The sequence below is a fragment of the Mizuhopecten yessoensis genome, unplaced genomic scaffold (genome assembly GCF_002113885.1).
Source record: "Mizuhopecten yessoensis strain PY_sf001 unplaced genomic scaffold, ASM211388v2 scaffold8183, whole genome shotgun sequence".
NCBI classification, from domain to species: Eukaryota; Metazoa; Mollusca; class Bivalvia; order Pectinida; family Pectinidae; genus Mizuhopecten; species Mizuhopecten yessoensis.
In genome coordinates this window covers 1,116,014-1,139,466 of record NW_018407420.1, presented here as the reverse complement: position 1 = coordinate 1,139,466, position 23,453 = coordinate 1,116,014, and the positions used below count along the sequence as shown (strand labels likewise).

At 36.5% G+C, this 23,453-nt stretch overlaps 2 protein-coding genes across 2 annotated transcripts in view; both read right to left on the bottom strand.

Moving 5' to 3' along the window:
- The window catches only part of LOC110455243 (polycystic kidney disease protein 1-like 2), a 23,345-nt gene extending 6,734 nt beyond the window's left edge, over positions 1 to 16,611 (bottom strand). The window contains exons 1-10 of the mRNA XM_021505245.1: positions 16,011 to 16,611; positions 14,561 to 14,660; positions 13,215 to 13,474; positions 10,423 to 10,633; positions 9,769 to 9,864; positions 5,884 to 6,474; positions 4,994 to 5,560; positions 4,024 to 4,049; positions 2,259 to 2,416; positions 1,044 to 1,233 (exon numbers count right to left, since the gene is read on the bottom strand). Coding sequence (XP_021360920.1) covers positions 1,044 to 1,233; positions 2,259 to 2,416; positions 4,024 to 4,049; positions 4,994 to 5,560; positions 5,884 to 6,474; positions 9,769 to 9,864; positions 10,423 to 10,633; positions 13,215 to 13,474; positions 14,561 to 14,660; positions 16,011 to 16,598 — 2,787 coding nt within the window. The 5' untranslated portion in view covers positions 16,599 to 16,611. The remainder of the gene's footprint in view (positions 1 to 1,043; positions 1,234 to 2,258; positions 2,417 to 4,023; positions 4,050 to 4,993; positions 5,561 to 5,883; positions 6,475 to 9,768; positions 9,865 to 10,422; positions 10,634 to 13,214; positions 13,475 to 14,560; positions 14,661 to 16,010) is intronic.
- LOC110455254 lies at positions 16,609 to 23,204 on the bottom strand. The gene is made up of 7 exons (XM_021505257.1): positions 22,772 to 23,204; positions 22,032 to 22,073; positions 20,893 to 21,002; positions 20,244 to 20,477; positions 19,148 to 19,318; positions 17,578 to 17,703; positions 16,609 to 16,686 (listed from the first exon to the last, which is right to left on the bottom strand). Exons 1-7 carry the CDS (start codon positions 23,202 to 23,204, stop codon positions 16,609 to 16,611), a joined length of 1,194 nt encoding a protein of 397 aa, XP_021360932.1.
- Between the last annotated feature and the right edge of the window lie 249 nt (positions 23,205 to 23,453).

Here is a 23,453-nt window from a genome sequence, read left to right as displayed (position 1 = left end):
GGTGTTTATAGAAGAAGCCTAAGCATTTTTCGAGCCGTCACTTTTATTGAACAGATCAGGCGTTAAAATGTTTCAAAATATAATTTGTGAACGTTGTAAAGACTAATTAATCAGATAGTTATGAACCATTTACAGAGAAACAATATATTCCGTCTTTGCGTATTGCAGAGTTATCTTCTCTTGAGAGCAGGTATTGATTGTAACGTCATTGGTTTGTGTGAGAAAATTACGTCGTTTTCTCAAAGAATTATGACGTTACTCTCACAAACAAATGACGTTACAATCAATAACTGCTCTCAAGAGAAGATAACTCTGCAATACGCAAAGACGGAATATATAAGGAAACATTTTCTATTTTGGTCAGGTTATGTGGGGATAACTCCACTTGAGCACATCTCTTCTCAACTTGCACATTCTAACTTGTAGTTATCACCTCATAACCTGACCACAATAACAAGTTTTTCATTAAATGATTAAAATAGGAGCATGACTTTTATTTAAATTCGGATCGATTGGTCCTCTATCAAAACGTCAAGTATAAAATACAGTTAGTTGTACATAATACTTGTATGTTGTACCTGTTATAAAGAAATACACATTGAGATTTAAAAGGTGTTTAATACTTGACATGAGAAAAAATATTAGGTACTTAGATAAAGTACATTCACTTATTTATAAACTTGTTTAACTTATGTAAAACATATTGTACTTGTTTACCTAAAATTCAATATATGTCTGTATATGTTTCAATAAAGTAAAAAATCCTGTACTCGTTTGAATAATAAAAATGTCATGCAGATCTACTTGTTTGTTCCACTTATAAAATGTCCTGTACATGTTTAACTAATACTTAAGTATATAATGCGAGGAACTAAATTACAAGATATAAAACGCCTCGTCCTTGTTTCAATGAAATATATTTTCATACCAGTTTATCTGAAATAGAAAGTCCTGTATTTACCCGATTCGAAAGCGGTGACGGACAATTAAATATATTTTTTTATACCAGTTAATCTGAAATAAAAAGTCCTGTATTTATTTACCTGATTCGAAAGTGATTCCGGAACATTAAATAAGAAAAGATCACTCAGGAGGTGAGTGTAGGTATCAGACGGGGGTCCAACCCTTGTATTCATCTCGTCCTTCTTTATGTATCTAACTGGGATTTCTTCTTCCTCTAGTACCTGGGCATACATCAACATCAGCACAAATTTGCCGGATTTATCCATGTACCTGATCAGATAGACCACGTAGGTACAAATGATGATAAAATAAAGATAATACAACATGAATAATTTATCTTCATAATCAGGAAAACTCAAAACATGAACAGAGACGAGGGGGGCATCAGCTGAATACTCTATATGACCCTATACTGACGTTACAGGAGGGGGAGCTAGATCTACGCATACCAGTAACCTATTCAATACAGTGTGTATACGCTATCGGTCGATAGGCGAAACGTCCCGGGTCGAGTGACATAAGAAATATACAATTTCGTCACATCGTTGTATAGGTAAATCATACAAATCGCTCACTCAGTCAAGAAAGAGTCTCTCCAAATGTTTGGCTTTTATTCTACATCTATACATATAAACAATATTAGGAGACCGAAAAGACATTACTTTTACCAAGGTTTGTCCCGAAATTAACAAAATACATGATTATTCTAACACCCTGGTGAATGGGCCGATAAAGGTTGCCCCTTCCGTTTTACGTCATCTCTGCCGCGGCTACCAGAGCTGGGTTTGGTTGTAAAGTCAATTTTGTTTAATACATTATAAACCTATCTTATTTACTACTGGGGATTACTTATAAAGATTATATATATATTGATAAGAATGTGCAAGCTTCGTTGATCACTATACAATGCAAAAAAACAATAAAGTGTAAAACATTTACATTTCTATTGTAAAATATTCGGGTCTTTCCGTCATACTGTTTGAGTAATCGGTGACCAATCACGGCGTGACGTCCAATTCGAAGTCTGACGAAAATTCCCGAATGGTTCCGATTAACATTAAGAGAGAGAATCCGTGCGGCGTCACACAATGTTTATGCTTTGATATAGCTAATTAGAATTATCTTGATGCGTTCACGTAACTAGCCAGTTAAAGGAAAATGTTTTGCTAAAATGGAAAGATAATAAAATCACTACTTCTACTAGTATGCAGCAATGAGGACTAATGAATAATGTCCAAGTATAGTATCAATTCAACCTCCGTTTTTGCTGAATTATTATTATTATTATAACTTACAGGTAGTGAGATTCTGACTCGAGAAGTCGGGATATACAGCGTAGCTCCCTAGATTTGATGATTTTTGCTGTCCAGATCAGACATCCTTTCACAAACTGTGCTTGTGTGAAGAAATCCTCTTTAACAAGGCTCACCATCTTCTGTTGTAGCTTCGTTAGCTGCGATGAAAAATAATCACATGTGATTTATTGTCAGTGACTTAGGGACGATTTGATTTTACAATTTTGACACACATTTGCAGCACTTGAATCAAATGTACAGGCAAAATTCGACACGAGGATTTCTCCCTATTAATATAGCGAACAAGTGTGAAATTCGCCCACCAGTATAATTTAGAATGTTCATGAACATCAGCAAAATAGCATCTATGCATATTTCGATTTTGTAATAGATATTAAACTCATCAAATAAATTTTGAATACTGGCAGGATGCAAATTCGTCCCGTTTTTAGTTAAAGTGAAAATAGTAAAATACATCTACTATAGCGTGAACACACTATAGCGTGAACACACAGAAACCGGAACATAAGTCGATAACATACACAACAACATGAAAACATACTGAAAGATATAAGAAACATATCTTTGAGAGATAATACGTGTTCCGCATGAGTATGCACTCTATAAGGAACCCGTGGCAATGCCTTCGTTCTAATCGAGATAGAAAAAATATTGATATATAATAATAACAATAATAATAATTCGGTCACGAGCCCGGCGTCCTACCACTGGACTACCGTGCCTCCAGACCACCGGTAATACAAGCCACTTAATTATTAACTACGAATGACCCTGAAATATCTTACCGTATAGCAGGGTATCCGTGGGGATGATATTTTAGAGATTTCGCGGGTCAATATGTTATCGCAAAAATATGATCCGCGGAATAATATGACAAGCGTAATAATTAACCGCGATCATAAGCTTCATAACCGAAATGTCGCCATGAAAAGGCGCGCATATGGCTGTGACGGGTCATATACATTAAGAGTAATATAACATAAACTTTCTTTAGTTTACAACCATTATGAAACAAGTTATTTCAACTTATATAAATTACTCTTGTTGGCCGGGATGTTGGCGCACGGGGATATTAATGTGGGAGGAAACCGGAGTACCCGGAGAAAACCCTCTTGGTCCGGCAGGTGATACCATACATTTTCGCGTCCGATCGGGGAATCGAACCCCGGCCACATTGGTGAAAGGCAAGTGCGCTATCCACTGCGCCACCCGACCACCCAAGAGTGATGATGCTTGAAAATAAGCAATATCGCACATCTAAATGTTTTGTTGCTGATCTTTTTGAAAAAATACACTTATTTTTTGCTGTTCAATATGCTGTTATAAAGCATATTCATTGGGGTATTTGACACTTTCTGTGCTGAGTGTCCCGTCTCTGTGCTAAGACAGCACAGAAATGTATTTCCTTCCCATGGTTAGATCACTAAATTATAATCCGTGTAAATTTGTTTTCTTATTCTTATGGGTAAACTCGCTTAAAAAAATAAACCCCGCTTAAATAACCTACTATATTGTGGTAAGAAATCAGGTCATAATGACGGCAAGCGTAATTTGAAACATCTCTGGTAGAACCCTTTGGCTCCTATATTTACTAGTAAAAAGGACGCACCTATTCATATATATAGAAAATAAATGTTCTGATTTAATTCAATTAGTGTTTCAATTATATTTTTAAATAACAATATCTAGTCGTTACATGACGGAAAGAATAAACTAATATTGTTATAATGAAAGTAAGTGTTACCTTTTCATCCATGGGATCCGTTTCGGCTGAAATATACATATGATTTATTTGTTAGAAATGCATAATACATGTAAAAGAAACAAATGTTTCGTCTTTCTATCTAATAATTTATATACCTACGTGTATAAAACACAAAATTAAAGTACTTATATTTGATGACATCTTGACTGAAAGAATATGTGTATAATATCTTAGTTGTAAGAAAACGTATAAGAATATCTTGACTATAAGAATACTTGCACGCCCTGACAGTTAGAGTACAAGTATAATACATGCGTGATACTTTGACTATACGAGTATAATATCTTAACTGTAAATGTACATGCATGCTATCATGACTGTTACAGTACTAAAATACGTGTATGCTATCTTAATTATACGAGTATTATACCTTGACTGTAAGAGTACAAGAGTACACGAATAATATTTTGACTATACGAGCAGGTTATTTTGACTAAACGTGTATAGAGTACAGGGGTACGTGTATGATATCTTAAATGTAAGAGTATAAGTATTTGTATGATGTATTAACTGTATATGTACGTGACTTATGATATCTTGACTAAACGAGTATGACATCCTGACTGTTTTCATTTCACAAAAATGATATTGAATATTGCATCTTATTCAAATTCAAAAGGAATTGGGCAACAGGCGCAATATCTATACAAACCCTCTCCTATGGTATGGACAATGTATATTATAATATATTTATTATGAAATAATTTAAAATATCTTGACTGTTCGAGTACAAGAGTACGTGTATAATATATTGACATTACGGGTATGCAATCATGACAGTAAGAGTCCCAGCACGTGTATCAGGTCCAGACTATACGAGTAGGATATCTTGAATGTACGAGTAGGATATTATGACTGTTAAAGAGTACTTCAATGATGCCTTAACTGTTAACGACATATAATATCGTGACTGGCAGACTCATAATTGGTCTCTAAATGAGATAAATACCTTCTTTGATGTCCCCGACAGGATGAACTTTGGACACGGTTAATACCTGCGCGATGGTGTCAAACTTGTTCCAGAAATGTTCATTTAGTCGTTTATCAAACCTATATTCTCCTGGTTTAGTGATAATATTAGTTGCGTCCGAAAATGCAAAGTTCAATGTACTGATGAATAAATTGATGGTCACCATGGTTATCATCACAGTAAAAAGTGCAAAAATACAGATGATGCCTACATCCTCTACATGCACATCCTGGCGGAAACTGACCATCCCTATGGTTACCCGGAACAGCGACATCATAGAGGTTCCTATGGAGTGAAACTCCTCTTCCGCATTGCCGTACATGAGGTTTATGAGTAATGCGAAAGAAAATACCAGGACACAAAGGATGAAAACGAATCCGGCAATTTTATGCCTGGCTATGATGAATGTCGTTCTCATTAAATGCATGTAGTAGTTAAAGGAGAGAGGCTTCAGTAATTCAAGCGTTGCTATGAAGCAGACGGCACTGATACTCGCCTTGTACCATTCATCCATCATATTCACTGTCTCAAACGACACGAACGAACCTGTAGAGGGAAAACAGAAACACGAATTATTTGAATACAACCAAACTGGGAAACGGTATCGTTCAAACTTTCTAACATATATTTAATTCCTTGCATGTGGTATACATGTAGTATAGGTGGAGTGTTATGGGGTCTTATGAACAAAAATGGTGTTTCTCTTAAAAAATAAAATTTCCGACGAATCATTTGCGATAAAATACTTCATCATGCTGTATTACAGATATGAGTTAAAGCTACGTATTTGTAATACGAAAAAAAAGTCATAACATTTATTTCGATAATTAAATAGATCATTGTGTACTTCTAAAGTGCAATAAACTCACCAAGGTTCTTGAAAATTTTCTCTATCGCTGTGATGGTTTCGTCAACTCTAATGCAGAAGAAGACAATAGCACAAATTCCGAATGCAACTTCAAATACACTGACCCATCCCATAACTGTCAGAAAATGCCCACATCTGCTCCGGAGTGCTCGCACAAATATTAAAACAAGTTTGATGAATATTATCAATATAAAGATAACTTGTAATCCAAGCACCAAATAGTCAATTGATTCTTGAAAAGGGTACAAATTAGCTGTGGTGATCCTATGCAAAATGCTGATTTCTCCGAAGGAGGACAGTTCGAAAACAACTTTGACGTGGGAGAAAAGCTTTGAATCAGGATTATAAAGCATAGATTCGATGAACACCGCCCTGGTGTACTCGTCAATCCAATTGTTGTTTTTGAGAGTTTCTATGTAAAGAAGTGCAATTGACTGTTTGGGTCCTAGGTCCAAGAAGTAACCCCCTCCGCCGTAGGTTCCATACGTCCCCCTGTAATCCATAGCCTTTGTCACAGATGCGTTGTTATATAGAAAAGCATAATCCGTTTCCTCATTCTCGTCAAAACATGTCAGATTGGTCGGTGTCCATCCTGTATTTAAGTGTTCAATACAAAACAGAAAAAAATCACAGTGTTAACACAAAATTGCAAATATGCTTAGTATACTTGCAGTATAATTGAAGATTATTGGACGGTTGTAGCTCAGGGAACAATACAGCCTATAACATATCGCGAGGCTTTTCACATTATTCATTCTTACGTTATTCAATACTCGATTTTCTTTGCCGCTTGTACATATACTTTGGTTCGTTCACACACACCCTGTTATTCCCATCACTGACAATGATTTGCAGTAATGTTGAGAGGATGGGAGACAAGCACAAACATTCCCGAAATAGATTTTAAGTCTTTTGACTTGTTGTAAAGTAGATATGTTTGTTTTTCTTATAAATTATTTACATTTAAAACATCATTCTAAATTATCAATTTTCTGATAATTTTAAAGGAAATTGTAATCAATAATCGAAAGCATTGCAGTACGGTAGATACATTTTACAAAGCTTATGATTTCGCGTCATATATATTTGTTACATCAACCTTGTAGAGATTTGAACAAAATATACCTATCATGGAATAATTTAATCTTTCTTGTGACAAGCATTTTCATTTGCCTATCAAACCATAACGTAAAAAAAAGGACGTCGCCGTTTGTAACGTCGCTTTTGATTTGTTGCTACAGCGGCGTAATAATTTCTAAGAGAAAACAGTCCATCAATAAAAGTGGTTTTCCACAGGGATTGTGTAGAGTAGATTAAATTATAAGGATTGACTTGAATCTATTTTTTATGTTATGGAGATATAAAATAAAAATCGGAATGTACTCTAAATAAACCGCGAAGCGGTTTATGATGAGAGTTCACTCCAGCTTTTTTGTTATAGCTATATAACATATAAAATAGATTCAAGTTTATCCTTAAATAATAGACACAACATCTGTATAACTCATAATATAGCACAATTCAATATATATGATATGAAATTGGGTGTATAATTTGGGTCAGAACTAAGGCTTTGCTGATATTCTGACAGTAACTTCTGCACCAAAGAACAGACTAGCCATATCCCACATAGCTACATACTAATTGACTCGTTTTTCTCCCACCTCTCAACCGAAATGGTGGTAAAACAGGACAAAGAAACTTCAAATACAGCAATCAATCGAAAAACTGTTCCGATAGTGTATACACAAACTAAGGCCATATTTAGAAAGAACAGAAAAAAGCATTTTAAAAGTAATTAAACCTCAAATTTAAAGATCCATGCAAAACTTTCAGGCCAAGATTGTATATCAATTCTTTTGTTCTTGAGGTGGTGTAGCTTGCCGAAGGCAATATTGCCAAAATCAGTCAAACGGCGTTTTGACGCTTTTTCTAGTGTGATGCCATTATAAAACGCCGTCATCTGATTTGCACGTCATATTAGTACAGGTCACATATACGTTCATCAATAGGGGAAACACGTATCCCACATGGAAGAATGTGTATCCTTCATATGCAGATGATGGGAGAACAAAATTCATCGTAAAACCTTTGTTAATTTTAAAACATAGATATGCACTATAGAATAACAGCTTTCACCTAATAAACTAATTATTCATAATATCATGAACCGTGCCACTACTAAAAACCTTATAGCTGTGGCCAAAAAAACCCCGAATACACATTCCCGAATTTACATTTGTTTTTTACCGAAAATGTACACGTTCAGTCATTTTGTTTTTCAATTTCGCCATTCTAAATACCGCATATGTCCAAATCTAATGTCATCGCCAATCTAAACACCGCATATCTCCGTGTCTTTTATCATCATCCTTCCAAACAACCCATGCCCAGATATGATGTCATCGGCGATCTAAACATATCATATGTACAGATCTTATGTCATCCCTTCGCCCATCTATCGATCCTATTTGTACAGATCTTATGTCAACCCATCACACATCTATCCATCCTATTTGTACAGATCTTATGTCAACCCATCGCACATCTATCCATCCCATATGTACAGATCTTATGTCATCCCATCCCCAGGCTATCCATCCCATATGTACAGATCTTATGTCATCCCATCGCACATTTATCCATCCCATATGTCCAGATCTTATGTCATCCCTTCGCACATATATCCATCCTATTTGTACAGATCTTATGTCATCCCATCGCACATTTATCCATCTCATATGAACAGATATTATGTCATCCCATCACACATCTATCCATCCCATATGTACACATCTTATGTCATCCCATCCCCATCTATCCATCCCATATGTACAGATCTTATGTCAACCCATCGCACATCTATCCATCCCACATGTACAGATATTATGTCATCCCATCGCCCATCTATCCATCCCATATGTACAGATCTTATGTCATCCCATCGCCCATCAATCCATCCCATATGTACAGATCTTATGTCAACCCATCGCACATCTATCCATCCCACATGTACAGATCTTATGTCATCCCTTCGCACATCTATCCATCCCACATGTACAGATCTTATGTCATCTCATCCCCATCTATCCATCTCATATGTGCACATCTTATGTCATCCCTTCGCACATCTATCCATCCCATATGTACAGATCTTATGTCATCCCATCCCCATCTATCCATCCCACATGTACAGATCTTATGTCATCCCATTCCATCATCCATCTCATATGTGCACATCTTATGCCATCCCTTCGCACATCTATCCATCCCATATGTACAGATCTTGTGTCATCCCATCCCCCATCTATCCATCCCACATGTACAGATCTTATGTCATCTCATCCCCATCTATCCATCTCATATGTGCACATCTTATGTCATCCCTTTGCACATCTATCCATCCCATATGTACAGATCTTATGGCATCTCATCCCCATCTATCCATCTCATATGTGCACATCTTATGCCATCGCTTCGCACATCTATCCATCCCATATGTACAGATCTTATGGCATCTCATCCCCATCTATCCATCTCATATGTGCACATCTTATGCCATCGCTTCGCACATCTATCCATCCCATATGTACAGATATTATGGCATCCCATCCCCCATCTATCCATCCCACAAGTAAAGATCTTATGTCATCCCATCCCCATCTATCCATCTCATATGTGCATATCTTATGTCATCCCTTCGCACATATATCCATCCCATATGTACAGATCTTATGTCATCCCATCCCCGATCTACCCATCCCATATGTCAAGTAATGATGTATTCGCCCATCCCATGTTCCTATGCCACCAGAGAAGAGAAGATGCAGAAACAAATATTTAAACAGGCTAACAATGTAAACTGGAAACAAGGATTGGTTCTAACCTTTGCAGTAGTCATCTGTTGCCTCCGTATTGTCGCCATAACTGACTGGACATCTGGTCACAGAACTCGTCATTACTTTTGGTATAAAGCACGGTTCTAAATAACAAAGAAATGGAAAACAAAAGTTATATAAAGTATTACTATATAATTAACAAGCAATTTATCAAACATTGGTTCCCGGATTGCATCGGATTGGATCCCTCATCCCAAAGTTAAAACTTGGGGTCAGCTACGATAGCACGCGATGGGACAAATGTGCTCACACCAAATACTTAACACAAAAAATAAATAATTATAAGACTCTTGTTAAAACGGGATAAGGTCGTGCCCCTGGGATGATGCGTCTTCATTATGCACTGTACTATTGATATGTCCCCTTAACCCTTTCACCTCTATGTAACTTTAATAATATCTACCATAAACGGTTCTTGATGATTCCATTATGGTCTACAGTGAGGAAATGGTTAATACAGTTCCCCTATCGTGATAATCATAGTAAATAAGTCCAATATGAGCTCATGAAATTCCAAAGCAGTGACATCACACAAAAGTTAATGTTCATTTAGACCTAAACTTGCATAAATATTAGGTAAAATACTATTACATATGATTTGTGAAAAGTGTCCTAAAGTCCTTTGAGGTAAAATTACTTACGTGAATTAAACCACGGCAATACGAAGGGTTGACTTTTTGGGGTCACACGGACCTGCCGTATCCTTGATAAACCCAACCGGAAGTGTTGGGTGTCATCAATGAACCGCAGGACGTATGATAAACGTACTTCGCCGTTTAGGTATATCTTTGGATATATCTTTGGAATAAATTTATTGGAAATCCAGTCCCAAATGTCTTCCGTTGAGTTCGGCTAGAATGAGAGACGTAATATTGAGTTATGGTCCAAGCAGGAAGATAACATTCTTTTGTTTTGAAAAAAAACCCACAATGATATAAGCTTTAGCTAGGCGAGCAATACATTTGAACATTTTCTTGTGTAAAAAGGGCAATGATATAAGTCTGGGCTAGGTTGGCAATCAAAGAAAGCATATAACGACATTGATATAAGTCTGGGCTAGGTTGGCAATATCAGAGAAAGCATATAAAGACATTGATATAAGTCTGGGCTAGGTTGGCAATCAAAGAAAGCATATACAGACAATGATATAAGTCTGGACTAGGTTGGCAATCGAAGAAACCATATAACGACATTGATATAAGACTGGACTAGGTTGGCAATCAAAGAAACCATATAACGGCATTGATATAAGTCTGGACTAGGTTGGAAATCAAAGAAAACATATAACGACATTGATATAAGTCTGGCCTAGGTTGGCAATCAAAGAAACCATATAACAACATTGATATAAGTCTGGACTAGGTTGGCAACCAAAGAAACCATATAACGACATTGATAGAAGTCTGGACTAGGTTGGCAATCAAAGAAACCATATAACGACATTGATATAGGTCTGGACTAGGTTGGCAATCAAAGAAACCATATAACGGCATTGATATAAGTCTGGACTAGGTTGGAAATATAAAAGAAAGCATATACAGACAATGATATAAGTCTGGACTAGGTTGGCAATATCACAGAATGCATAAACAGACAATGATATAAGTCTGGGCTAGGTTGGCAATACCAAAGAAAGCATATAAAGACATTTATATAAGTCTGGGCTAGGTTGGCAATATCAGAGAAAGCATATAAAGACATTGATATAAGTCTGGATTAGGTTGGCAATCAAAGAAAGCATATACAGACAATGATATAAGTCTGGACTAGGTTGGCAACCAAAGAAACCATATAACGACATTGATAGAAGTCTGGACTAGGTTGGCAATCAAAGGAACCATATAACGACATTGATATAAGTCTCGACTAGGTTGGCAATATCAAAGAAAGCATATACAGACAATGATATAAGTCTGGACTAGGTTGGCAATCAAAGAAACCATATAAAGACATTGATATAAGTCTGGACTAGGTTGGCAATATCACAGAAAGCATAAACAGACAATGATATAAGTCTGGGCTAGGTTGGCAATATCAAAGAAAGCATATAAAGACATTGATATAAGTCTGGGCTAGGTTGTCAATCAAAGAAAGCATATAAAGACATTGATATAAGTCTGGGCTAGGTTGGCAATGTCAAAGAGACCATATAAAGACATTGATATAAGTCTGGGCTAGGTTGGCAATGTCAAAGAGACCATATAAAGACATTGATATAAGTCTGGACTAGGTTGGCAATATCAAAGAAAGCATATACAGACAATGATATAAGTCTGGGCTAGGTTGGCAATATCAAAGAAACCATATAACGACATTGATATAAGTCTGGACTAGGTTGGCAATCAAAGAAACCATATAACGACATTGATATAAGTTTGGACTAGGTTGGCAATCAAAGAAACCATATAACGACATTGATATAAGTCTGGACTAGGTTGGCAATCAAAGAAATCATATAAAGACATTGATATAAGTCTGGACTAGGTTGGCAATAAAAGAAACCATATAACGACATTGATATAAGTCTCGACTAGGTTGGCAATGTCAAAGAAACCATATAAAGACATTGATATAAGGCTCGACTAGGTTGGCAATATCAAAGAAACCATATAAAGACATTGATATAAGTCTGGGCTAGGTTGGCAATCAAAGAAAGCATATAAAGACATTGATATAAGTCTGGATTAGGTTGGCAATCAAAGAAACCATATAACGACATTGATATAAGTCTGGACTAGGTTGGCAATCAAAGAAATCATATAAAGACATTGATATAAGTCTGGACTAGGTTGGCAATCAAAGAAAGCATATACAGACAATGATATAAGTCTGGACTAGGTTGGCAATCAAAGAAACCATATACCGACATTGATATAAGTCTGGACTAGGTTGGCAATAAAAGAAACCATATAACGACATTGATATAAGTCTGGATTAGGTTGGCAATCAAAGAAACCATATAACGACATTGATATAAGTCTGGGCTAGGTTGGCAATCAAAGAAAGCATATAAAGACATTGATAAACGTCTTGGCTAGGTTGGCAATCAATGATAACATGTTGTTGTTAGAATAAAAAAGGCATTGATATTTTCTTTGGTTTGTTGGGCAATCAAAGCAAACAACTCTTGCATGGTATAGCGATTCTAAGACAGGACAAGACAGCATGTTATTTGTGAAAACAAATGCGCAACACTGACTCTTCGTATTCACTTTAAACTTCTTTTCGGGTATATTTCTTCCACGTCGTACAGTCCGCGTAAATTTGAAATTGATCATTATACTAATTGACGTCATTAAATAAAAAGACCAACCACTTTTAAGAATAGCCAAGGGATTAAACGATATGTTTTCAATTAACGAAACAAGGGGCGGACATTGTCAGGTGTGATTTATTTGCGTGCAGTTAAAGTTTAAATTATTTTGACATTTACCGTCTTTGATGATAACGCTGCCTTGAGATGTGTATTTTGGTGGTATGCATTCTCCACGATGTTTTGAGAGCAGATGAAGGCGACCAGTATGACGTAAAGAAACTGTACTACCCAGCTTTTAACGAGTGCATATAACTTCTTGTCCAATTGTAGTCGGCGCTTCAGTCGCTTGGTTTCCATGGAGCAATCGTCATTGGCGTCATCGGGACAGACTATTGTGGGGTCAACGGTGATAATATGTCGTTCCAGGTCAAAGTCATCTGTAGGAAAATGTAATTGAGTACAGGACATTTTATTTAATGGAACTAAGTTGTATAAAACTGAACTTAACAGGTATGGTCTTAATACATTACAAGCAATTTATAAGATTAACAATAAATACACATTCTCTTACACGTTTTTGTTCACACTTCGGTATCGTCTTTTGTAAAGTGTAAAGTCTGTTTCCCTTTCGAAAAATATAAACGTCAACTTTAATCTTCTACAAATATGTTTGATGGAATTTATGTCATGCGAAAAAAAAGACTGATGATGATTGATGTAAAAACTGATTTTTGAGCATTTTATGCATACGTATAATATATTTATATATGGGCATGCATATATTTATGTATATGTAATTATAGCAATACACGTTTAGAAAACAGTATGCTTTATTTTTTTCACATACTGTAATAACTGAACTTAATAAACTCCAGACATTGTCTCATAAGCCTTATTTAACTGGGCATCACATTTTAAGATATTTGACTGTTTAAATGCCATTTTCCTTCATCCCCTACATGTATGACAGAACAGTTTAGGGTACATGTAAGACAAGGTGCAATACATTTCTATCTTTCACCTCGTTTCACGTGCGTGACGTCACAATGGGATACCAATGACTTGACTTCACAGAATCAGCGATATGGATATCGCGACGCAATCATGAGGAAATTGCGCAGACATTTTGTTGTTTATGATTTAATCTGGTGGCTAGTTTGACAGAGAAAAAAAATTCATGCCCCGGTTGTAGGAAAGGTTAATCCTACCCTCAGGCTTTTCAAATGATTTTTGTATTAGTTGAAAACCCTGTACAAGCCTAGGATTTTACCCAATCAAAAAACCCTCAGTCAAAATTCCCTATCCTTCACCCCTGGGCAATCTTATAATCTGAACACATATTTTTCGAATTTAAGTGAGAAAGTTCCATTGAGATAACTGTTATTCATGAAGTTTCGAAGAAATTATACAAGCATGTATCCCAATTTCATGTAAATTGCTAAGTGGCAAAAAATTAGCCATTAATCATCACAGATTTGTCAACACTTACCTTGAAAATACAATTTAAAATGGTAAAGTATTACCTTCTTGCTCGTCTTCCTCAGATGGAAGAGGTAGGTCTGCCAGCGTTTGCCGAGCATTTCTGGAACAGCAGCACGCGAGTAGCACAGCCAAGGCGATGGCCTTTAACAAAAGTGGCGAGTGACTTCACTTTTCAAGCCAAAATCATTGGTTACAAGGTGTAGCTTATCCATACCTTATAAGATCTAGTCTTTTTCGAATGCTTATAATTTAATGTGCTTAAAAATGACAACATGCAATGAACAATCATAACAAGAAATACTATAAATCGATGTATAGCATAGCCCTTTTTTTTACCCACAAGGAATTTTTGCCAGAAATATTTGACCAGATAGGCAGAAATGAGTAACAGGGGAACTATAAACTATCAGAATGAACTTGCAACTATGATAAAGTAGATAAGGAATCACAGACGGATATGTCTAAGATATCTTAAATTGTTCATTCCTGAGTGTCATATGGCCAAGTGTGTGAGTCGCACGACCAAAACGTCTTGGAAAAGAGTAGAAACAATTCAAAATAAAGGCTGAGTAAGTACAGCGTCGAAAGGTAATCGTTGGCGTTTAGGGAACCCTTTCTAATGATCTTTTTCAAATTAAGTATCCATGTCCGACTGCAGAACAAACTTTAGAGAGTTTCTCTGCAGTTTTGTGTACAACCAGTAACCCCCCTGACTGTTGTGTAGCGCCATAGCACAAGGGCATTCCTGTTGACCTGGTAGCTTAGTCGGTTAGAGAGACAGTATAATGATCTAAATGAGGTTCAAAGTTCAAATCTGGTCTGGACCAGTTGCATTTTCACACTTAGAACATTGTCGTCAATTCATTTTGTTCATTATATTTTCATCTTTTTAAGTTCTTCAAAGTATGTTTTTTAGAAATGAATCATTAAGTTAATAGCCATGTTGAAAACGAGTTTAAATACATTGGTATGGTTTATATTAGTGGTACGTGGATCCTCAAGTTGTGAATATCTAAATTATCAAGGTGTTTTTGCTTCGCGGTATACATATTATGATCATAATAAAGATGACCCACTTCATATTTCTAGTGGTTATATTATTTTGTTCATAAGTAGTTTTGTTACGTAAGGATCCCTGTACTACCGCCAAAATCTCGCTTTGAAAACTCATTTCTGAAAGGAAAATTATTCTTTTCAGAAAGTTTATTTCTCTATATATAAAAGTGTTAAGATGGAATAAACGAAATAAATATAAAACAATATTCTGAGTGGAAAAAGAGAAGGTTTCGAGCCATGGTTCTCAGATCATTATACATACTAACCCTGTAACTGATTGAGCTATCCTGGTGCAATCGCTCTTTAGCCATATCAAGAACAAAATCAACGAGAGATAATTGTATGCACAAAGAAGTAAACTGGATCTTTTTTAATAATTTGTCTGGTTTGGCAGAGGGTTCCCCAAGGGCAAGAATTTAATACCGAAAACTTTACCTTCACAGGTTCAAAGACGAAGACGCTCTCCACCGTTCCGAGGAAAAAGGCAAGCAGCCACTCTACAGTTAGGTCCGTCCCCCAGTCGAGGGAGTACATGAATGTAAAGAATCCACCGGACCCTATACATGCCACGATTAGAGAATATCCGAAAAAGATGAACCACCAGGGAAGCGAGGTGGGGCCAGAACAACACCTGAAACAACATCCACAACAGCACCGCTTCTTTTTCGGTGCACCTTTGCTGGAAAACTGGACCACCTGCTCGCCCTTAAATCGTCGATGTTTGAAGATATTGATGATAATAAGACTCGGTATTACTGCTATTGCAGCAGACATGAAGCCAACATAAAATTGTTTGTAGCTGAGTTTAAGCGGTCCAAGTACTATGACGCGTCCGCCCTGATCCGGGGTATTGTAGAACATGGCTGAAGCCACCATCGACAGATACAGGAGAGCGGTAATGGACCACAGTCTCTGAACACGGGTGAACCGACTGTAGTTTGGTCGCTTGGACAGGGAAAACCATAAGTTATCATCAAACATGTTACGCTTGCTAGTTTCATTAAGAAGCATCTGGCTATCCATCAGTTTTTCATCAAGCGCGTCCATTTTCTTCCACGTTTTCCCGTCTTCGCCACCAAGTGATAGCCATTTTCCACAGACGAATACATATCTAAAATACACACACGAAAACAATATTATAATTCATATATTCTGCCCAATCAGCGATTCAAATAATCTTGTTTTGATCAATTATCAAGACTGCTAGGCAGTGCTAAATTATCATCAAATAAAGTTCTGATTGGTAACGTGTAAAGTCTCTTATGGAACAAAATGGTGGCGTCACAATTAAAAGAAAAAGTTTCATCACGGAAACACTTTAGCTATGAACTTTTTGCAAAATTAATTAATTTTAATCATAACATATCATGCAATGTCTTTTTCGCATTTTTCAAATACCTTTTTGTTTGCGATGATTTTTCCCGCTTTTTCAAATAACGTTTCCGTTGTCTAGATAAATGTGTGATATCTTGTTGCATTTAGTTTAAACAGTATTTGTTGCTGATACAGTACATTATATTTACAATACATCATCAGCAACAATTCGGAAACAAGTGTTAAGTACTTATACAATGTCTGTTTAGTTATACTTGTATATATAATACTGACAGCTTTTGCAAATAGTAATGTTTATTCTTATCAAATTCTGACGGAAAAAAAGAGTAAATCATTTTTTAGATACGGCGCATATAGAACGATAAACACTAATACACAAATGTATATAATAAAAGACTATCATTTTCAAGTCTAATGCATTATTGAAAAAAACATTTGTAACTATGCATGTTTATATAATATAAACAAGAATACTCCCTTACGAGTTAATCATACTGTTAGAGATCCTCTATAACAGTAATTCATTATACTGTTAGCAGACATATGATTTTTACAAAATGTTGGGGAAGATGATACGATGGTATTTTCACAGATAAATTGTATTTTTTCCCTGAGATGGTTTATCTTGATTGCCTTACCTTCGGTTATTTCTGATGTCGCCAATTACGATTTTGCTGAGCAGCCAGCCGGCTGAAGGTCCCGTGCTATTGTGCCACACCACCACGTTCTTCAAATGTCCGAGTTGAGTAGTGGTCCTCATCACAAAATGGGACGTCGTTCCTCTTCCGAAATTCTGTAAACAAAATTACAACAGATATGCCTGTTCATTTAACAAACAAATAGATGCAATTTGATTTTAATTTTGTACAAAAATAAGGTTACAATGGACAATATCTGAAGAAAATCTATGAAGCAAATTTTGCAACCTGTTATACAAATAAGTAATGTATATACATGTATATGTAATGAAGTTATTTTACTCGGACTAGTTTTATGTGAAGTCGTGCGCATTCGTATTCCATCATATGGTTGGTATTGTGGTTAATTTATTGTGCAATTGGTATTCTTTACGATGCTCTTGCCCAAGATTATATCTTTTTTAGTCCTGTGTTCTGACTGGTTAGTATTCATGATCAGTTTGGCGGGAATATCGTTGTGTCATTTTTGATTGGTATTGTGATTAATAATTGTGCAACTTGCAAAATGGTAATCAATGTGATGTTCATGTTCCCACGCGGTGTTTGTGTTGTAGTTCTTTGTTCTGATTAGTCAGAAATTATCATCAGTATGGTCATTGTGGTCTTTTGCTTGGCGGCTTGCCTTGATTTTTATCCCCTCGGATTACGGTATTGGTGGCACAAACAACATTGTTCATAGTCTCCTGAAGAGTGCCGCAAGCATCAGCAATGCAGTGTTGTAAGTGATGTTCTTTTCGAGGGAACAAAGCCAGCTTCTCTTTCGCTCTATGGAAGTTTCTGCCGATTAATTCGGAGTCCTTGGAGATTTGTTTTGTCATATTCCATGCAAACGTTGCTAAAGAGTCATTGTACAGGTAATCTGCATGGGCCTCTAGATTAAGGATTGCGTAACCACCACTTCTGCATTGGGCCGTAGACTGTTAAATCCTTCGGTAAAATGATTTCCTCTAAACGTCTTCTTTGGTCTATGGTGGCTGTCAGTCGTTCCAAAGTTCTCAATTGGTGGGTCTAGTATGAAACGTAAGGGTGTCCCCTTTGTGTTTGTTTTTGCGGCGTACTTTGATACAATTCTGATTTCAAGACAGACACCAATTCTTAAACAATGTACTTTCTGATTATAGATAGTTATGACCAATTACTGTAGTTGTCTAATAAATTATTTGCAAAGTCCGCTCATTTTCAAATTCGGCCTATCAAAATGTCAAAACATCTGGTAATATTTTTTTTCCGGATAAATTTTGAATCATTTTCTGCCAAAATTTTACTTTATGCAAAAAAGATGTACGTATTAAAAGTGTCGCAACGTTTGAAGACCGACTGGACCCTTTGTCAAGCTATAATTGAGTGAGCGATTTGTATTTTTTACCTGTTCAACAATAGGACGAAATTGTATATATCAAATGTCACTCGACCCGGGACGACTATGATTGGAGAGTGTATTACATACACTGTATACTATATCATTTTCATGATTCTACACTTGCATAGGATACATATTTTTTATGTGGTCGCACCTGTGACCTTGACCTACAGACTTACCTTTCTTATTCCGTCCGTTAGTTGTCGGATACCCGTTTCTCCTTTATCTCCAACAACTTTTATATACACGGTGGAGGACAGGTGTCTCGATGATCGAATGGCGGTTGACACGGCTATGTAGTACTTATGCTCAGCACCCGGCAAATTGTCCTCTAAGGGCAGATAACTCCACTGGAAAATACCCAACTTATATATATATACTACAAATATTACAAAAATATCTTTAAAAATGAGTTTTTTTTCCGTGTTTGTGGTTATACGTCTGAAAAAGCTTTGAAACGAGTTATATGAACAATGAATGGACATTAAAGGAAAGTATTATTGCGTCAAGCAGGAAATACACAGTGTAAGGACACGGATCATGATTCCTTTAAAATTTGATATTGTTTATAATACACTTTTTCACTGGTTCGTGTTTACAGTTTATCAAGTTGTAAACCGAAAAAAGAGAACATATTTTGATGACGTCGTACCCCGCAAAAATAGTCATCTGTCACACTTTTGTAGAACAGATAACACAGAAATATTCGCATAGACTAGCAAAGATCTATACATGACCTTATAACCGTCATTTTGATTTATCAACATAAGAATTATTGCGCAATTCATAGTATTATTGTTTTTGTTGTTAATGAAAAAGACACACATTTTATTTAATAGAAGTTCTCCTTTCTTATTTTAGAATTAAATCATAAAGATTAGGCAAAATAATAAACTGTTACACACATCGACATATAGACCGAAAGCTGGAGTGCACTCTTTACATAAAAAAAGGAAGTTCGGAAGGAAAATATAGAAAGATGACGAACATCGCGGCATTAACTCAGCTAGGATCTATAAATACGTTTTCACCGAGCGCATCATTTGTGTATACCGAAAAAAAGAGTGCACTTCGGTTATTCGGTAAGTATAATTATCTATAGACCAGTTTATCATCTAGTCCAATACAGTATTAGACATGGATCTTGATAAAACTCGTACAGTAGTTTGTATGCAATGTCCTATACTACTGCGACAATTTTTTACAGTTATAAGCAAAATATCGGTAATATTTAAACTTACTAGCAAGACCTAACTGTTACTGTCTTATATTTACCAGCACTGCGTCGCTCTTGTCCAGTCGACGTAAGGGGATGGCGATGATGACGACGATTACCCAGATACCACAGATACAAGCCAGCGCGTGAGGTGTTTCCTTCAACCTCTCCGAGAAGTTCAGGAAGATAGAAGCGAAATCAATTGTATCTGGTGCCACGAACATTATGTCGGCCGAGAATGTCCCAAAAAAGTTGCTCTTATAAGCTATGTTAGTCCCGGATCCAGAGGAGAGCTATGCAACAAGATAATTAATAATTATATGTATGACCTTGACATTCTAAAGCAGAATTGTTTCAACTTTAATAGCAAAGAAGAGTTTTATTTTGCTTAGATATTTTTTCACCACGAATGTTCTTTCCTGACTTGAAGAAATTTCTCCTGCAAAGTTATGTAAAGGTCATGGTCACAACATGTGTGTGTGTTTCCATGATAACAATAATTACAAGAATTGCATGTGTTTTACGTCATGCTTTCAATTCGTATGATACGTCAGGATCACATCATGTATAATACGTCACGATCACAAATTGTTTGTGATTGACGTCATGATCAACCTGTTTATTGCAACACGCTCTATAATAAGTTCTGTTCAAAACGCATGTATGATGTCATCATATCTAAAATACGATGACGTAGTTAGAACCTACCTTAATGTCGTCACTGACTACCCACAAGGCCGTATCTGGATCGAACCTCCTTAGGTCTACTTCCACGATACTATACTGGTGAGGCGTGACCAATCCCGGGGGTGCCAGCGCTAGGACAAGCATATCAATGGGAAATATTATTTTCTATTTATCCAGCATCGGTGTGAAAGTTCCTAAAATAGTCCAATCATTTACAGGTAACGGATGTTGTAACATCTTGGAAAGAAAACAAAACCTTAGCCGGGTTAAGGAATTTGTCAACAAAAATATCTTGTTTTGATAAAACATGGATCACTTGCACATTTGGAGATCATGCAAGACATTATTTTCTCAGGATACCTTTCCCACTGCACTGTATTTCCTATACTGTTTGGTGGTTTTTTTTGTGTGTTTTACGTCCTATTAACAGCTAGGGTCAATGAAGGACGTGCCAGGTTTTGGTGGTAGAGGAAAGCCGGAGTTCCTGGAGAAAAAGCAACGACCTATGGACAGTGTCTTGCGACTGTCCCACGTAGGCCCCAAAATCGCGACCCTGTGGTGGAGGGCTAGAGGTAGCAGAATGTCAGACGCCTTAACCACTTAGCCACCGCGGCCCCTTTTTTCCTATATTCCCCTAAACTTACGTTTGGATATATCTGTATAACAGTTGGGTTCGGAAACTTCCGATGGCGAGGTAGCTCAATCGGTAAGAGCGATAGTATTACAGTCTGTTGCCCAGGGTTCGGATCACGGTCAATTGTCACCACAAAACACCATTAACCAGTACACGTTATATTTTGTTTATTTCATCATTTTTATTTCCTATTAAAGTCCCACAAGATATAGTTTCTTTTCAGAAATGATTTATCAGGGTTATAGTCATGCCAGAAAAAACAACTGTTTCCAACACTTTGTTACAGGTTTTGACAGTGTTACGGGGATCCTTACCTAAAAATGTGTAAAAATTATCAAATTAGTCTGCGTAAGCACATATGCATCATTTTGACGTTTGTAACCCGTTAAATTCCTATTGGTATGAGATGGCATGCGATATCGACAACCTATACGTTTATATTTCTTCCTTTTTCATTTTTACAATATGTTTTGTTTTAATATATATACATTTAAATTTGCAGCAGAGAATAAAAGACATAACTCACTTGTCGGGCCAGCTGCACGTTTTCGGCGACCTAAATCACCATCTGATAAGGAAACGAAAATTATTATTCATAAGAAAGATTCGTACGGAGAAAAGGAACTCAACTCAAAAAATATGAATTAATCCAATGGGTGACATTATAAATAAGAATCATCAGAAGACCTTACAGTTTCATTACGTATTCAATTAGATTTAAGCAAAGTTTTGTAAAAGCATGCCAAACGAATCGGACTCGGCGTCTGACGAAGACAATGATATATGCAACAGTCAGTTTTCTGATGTATTAGGTATCACACAACTAAATCAGCCGATCAGGAAGTGTTTCACGCGATTGTAATCCCTACCTTAAGCTTTTTCCGAATAAATACAGTGTCTCTGAGTAATTTAAATGGGTAGTTGTTGACATATTTCACTTTGAAGGACATTTACAGATATTTTACTGAAGAAAAACGTGTAGTTTTAAAAGATTTTAATATGTGATGGCGGAATAATGTGGAGTCATAAATCAAGGGTAGGTTTCGTCCCACTTCACCGGTTTGGCTTGTAAATTTCCGGTTGTTAAAATCATGTAGCGCTCTTATATGCCATCAAAACCGCCAAAAATACCCTTCAAAGCATTTGTCAGGTATGTATCTATGAATCAAGACAGTTGTCACTAATGTTGAAATTCAAATATTAAAGCTATTAGCACAAAATATTTAGTTGTGTGAGTCCTATTATTAGCATTATAAGTAATTATACCTTCACATTTGACGACCATAAGGATTGGATTCGCCAAGGCCTCCCCTTCTTCCTTGTAGGTGTGGGCAATCTGTAACGTCTGGTCGCTAAATGTGTGAACTAGGTCATCTGGTCGGTACATTTTAACCCTACTGAGTCCCTTGGTCTCAACACGGATATCGAAATCTTCCTCTGTAGGGAAAGAGTTTGGACCAAACTTTCCAAGCGTAACGCATGTTTTTTTACTCATCAGGTTGATATCGATGGTAAATCCGACAATGCTGTAGTTGAAAGCTATGATAGCGTTGAAAGCCCCTTCTGTTGTTTTTGATGGGTCCATCTCCCTCGAGAGAACACCGGTATTCAGGGCGTTTTTGGCCTCCGCACGGAGTCTCACGGGGTCCTCGGGGTCAGGCAAGGTCAGTTCTTCACCCTTTTTGTCAACGATGACCATTTTGATGATTCCAGTGTTGATGGCGTCGGTGTTGTTAGCAAATATGTAAGGACTGTACTTGTATGTTACTACCTACAAATAACAGTATTTCTTTTAATTACAGATATACAAAACAAACAAAAAAGTGTTACTTTAGACGGAAACAGACAGCAATGCTGCAAGCCAAACCTGCCGAAGAGACCACCTCTATTAAACACCACCTGTGTTAACTTGTCAACATTTAAGTAGTACTATTTTTGTAAAAAGCAT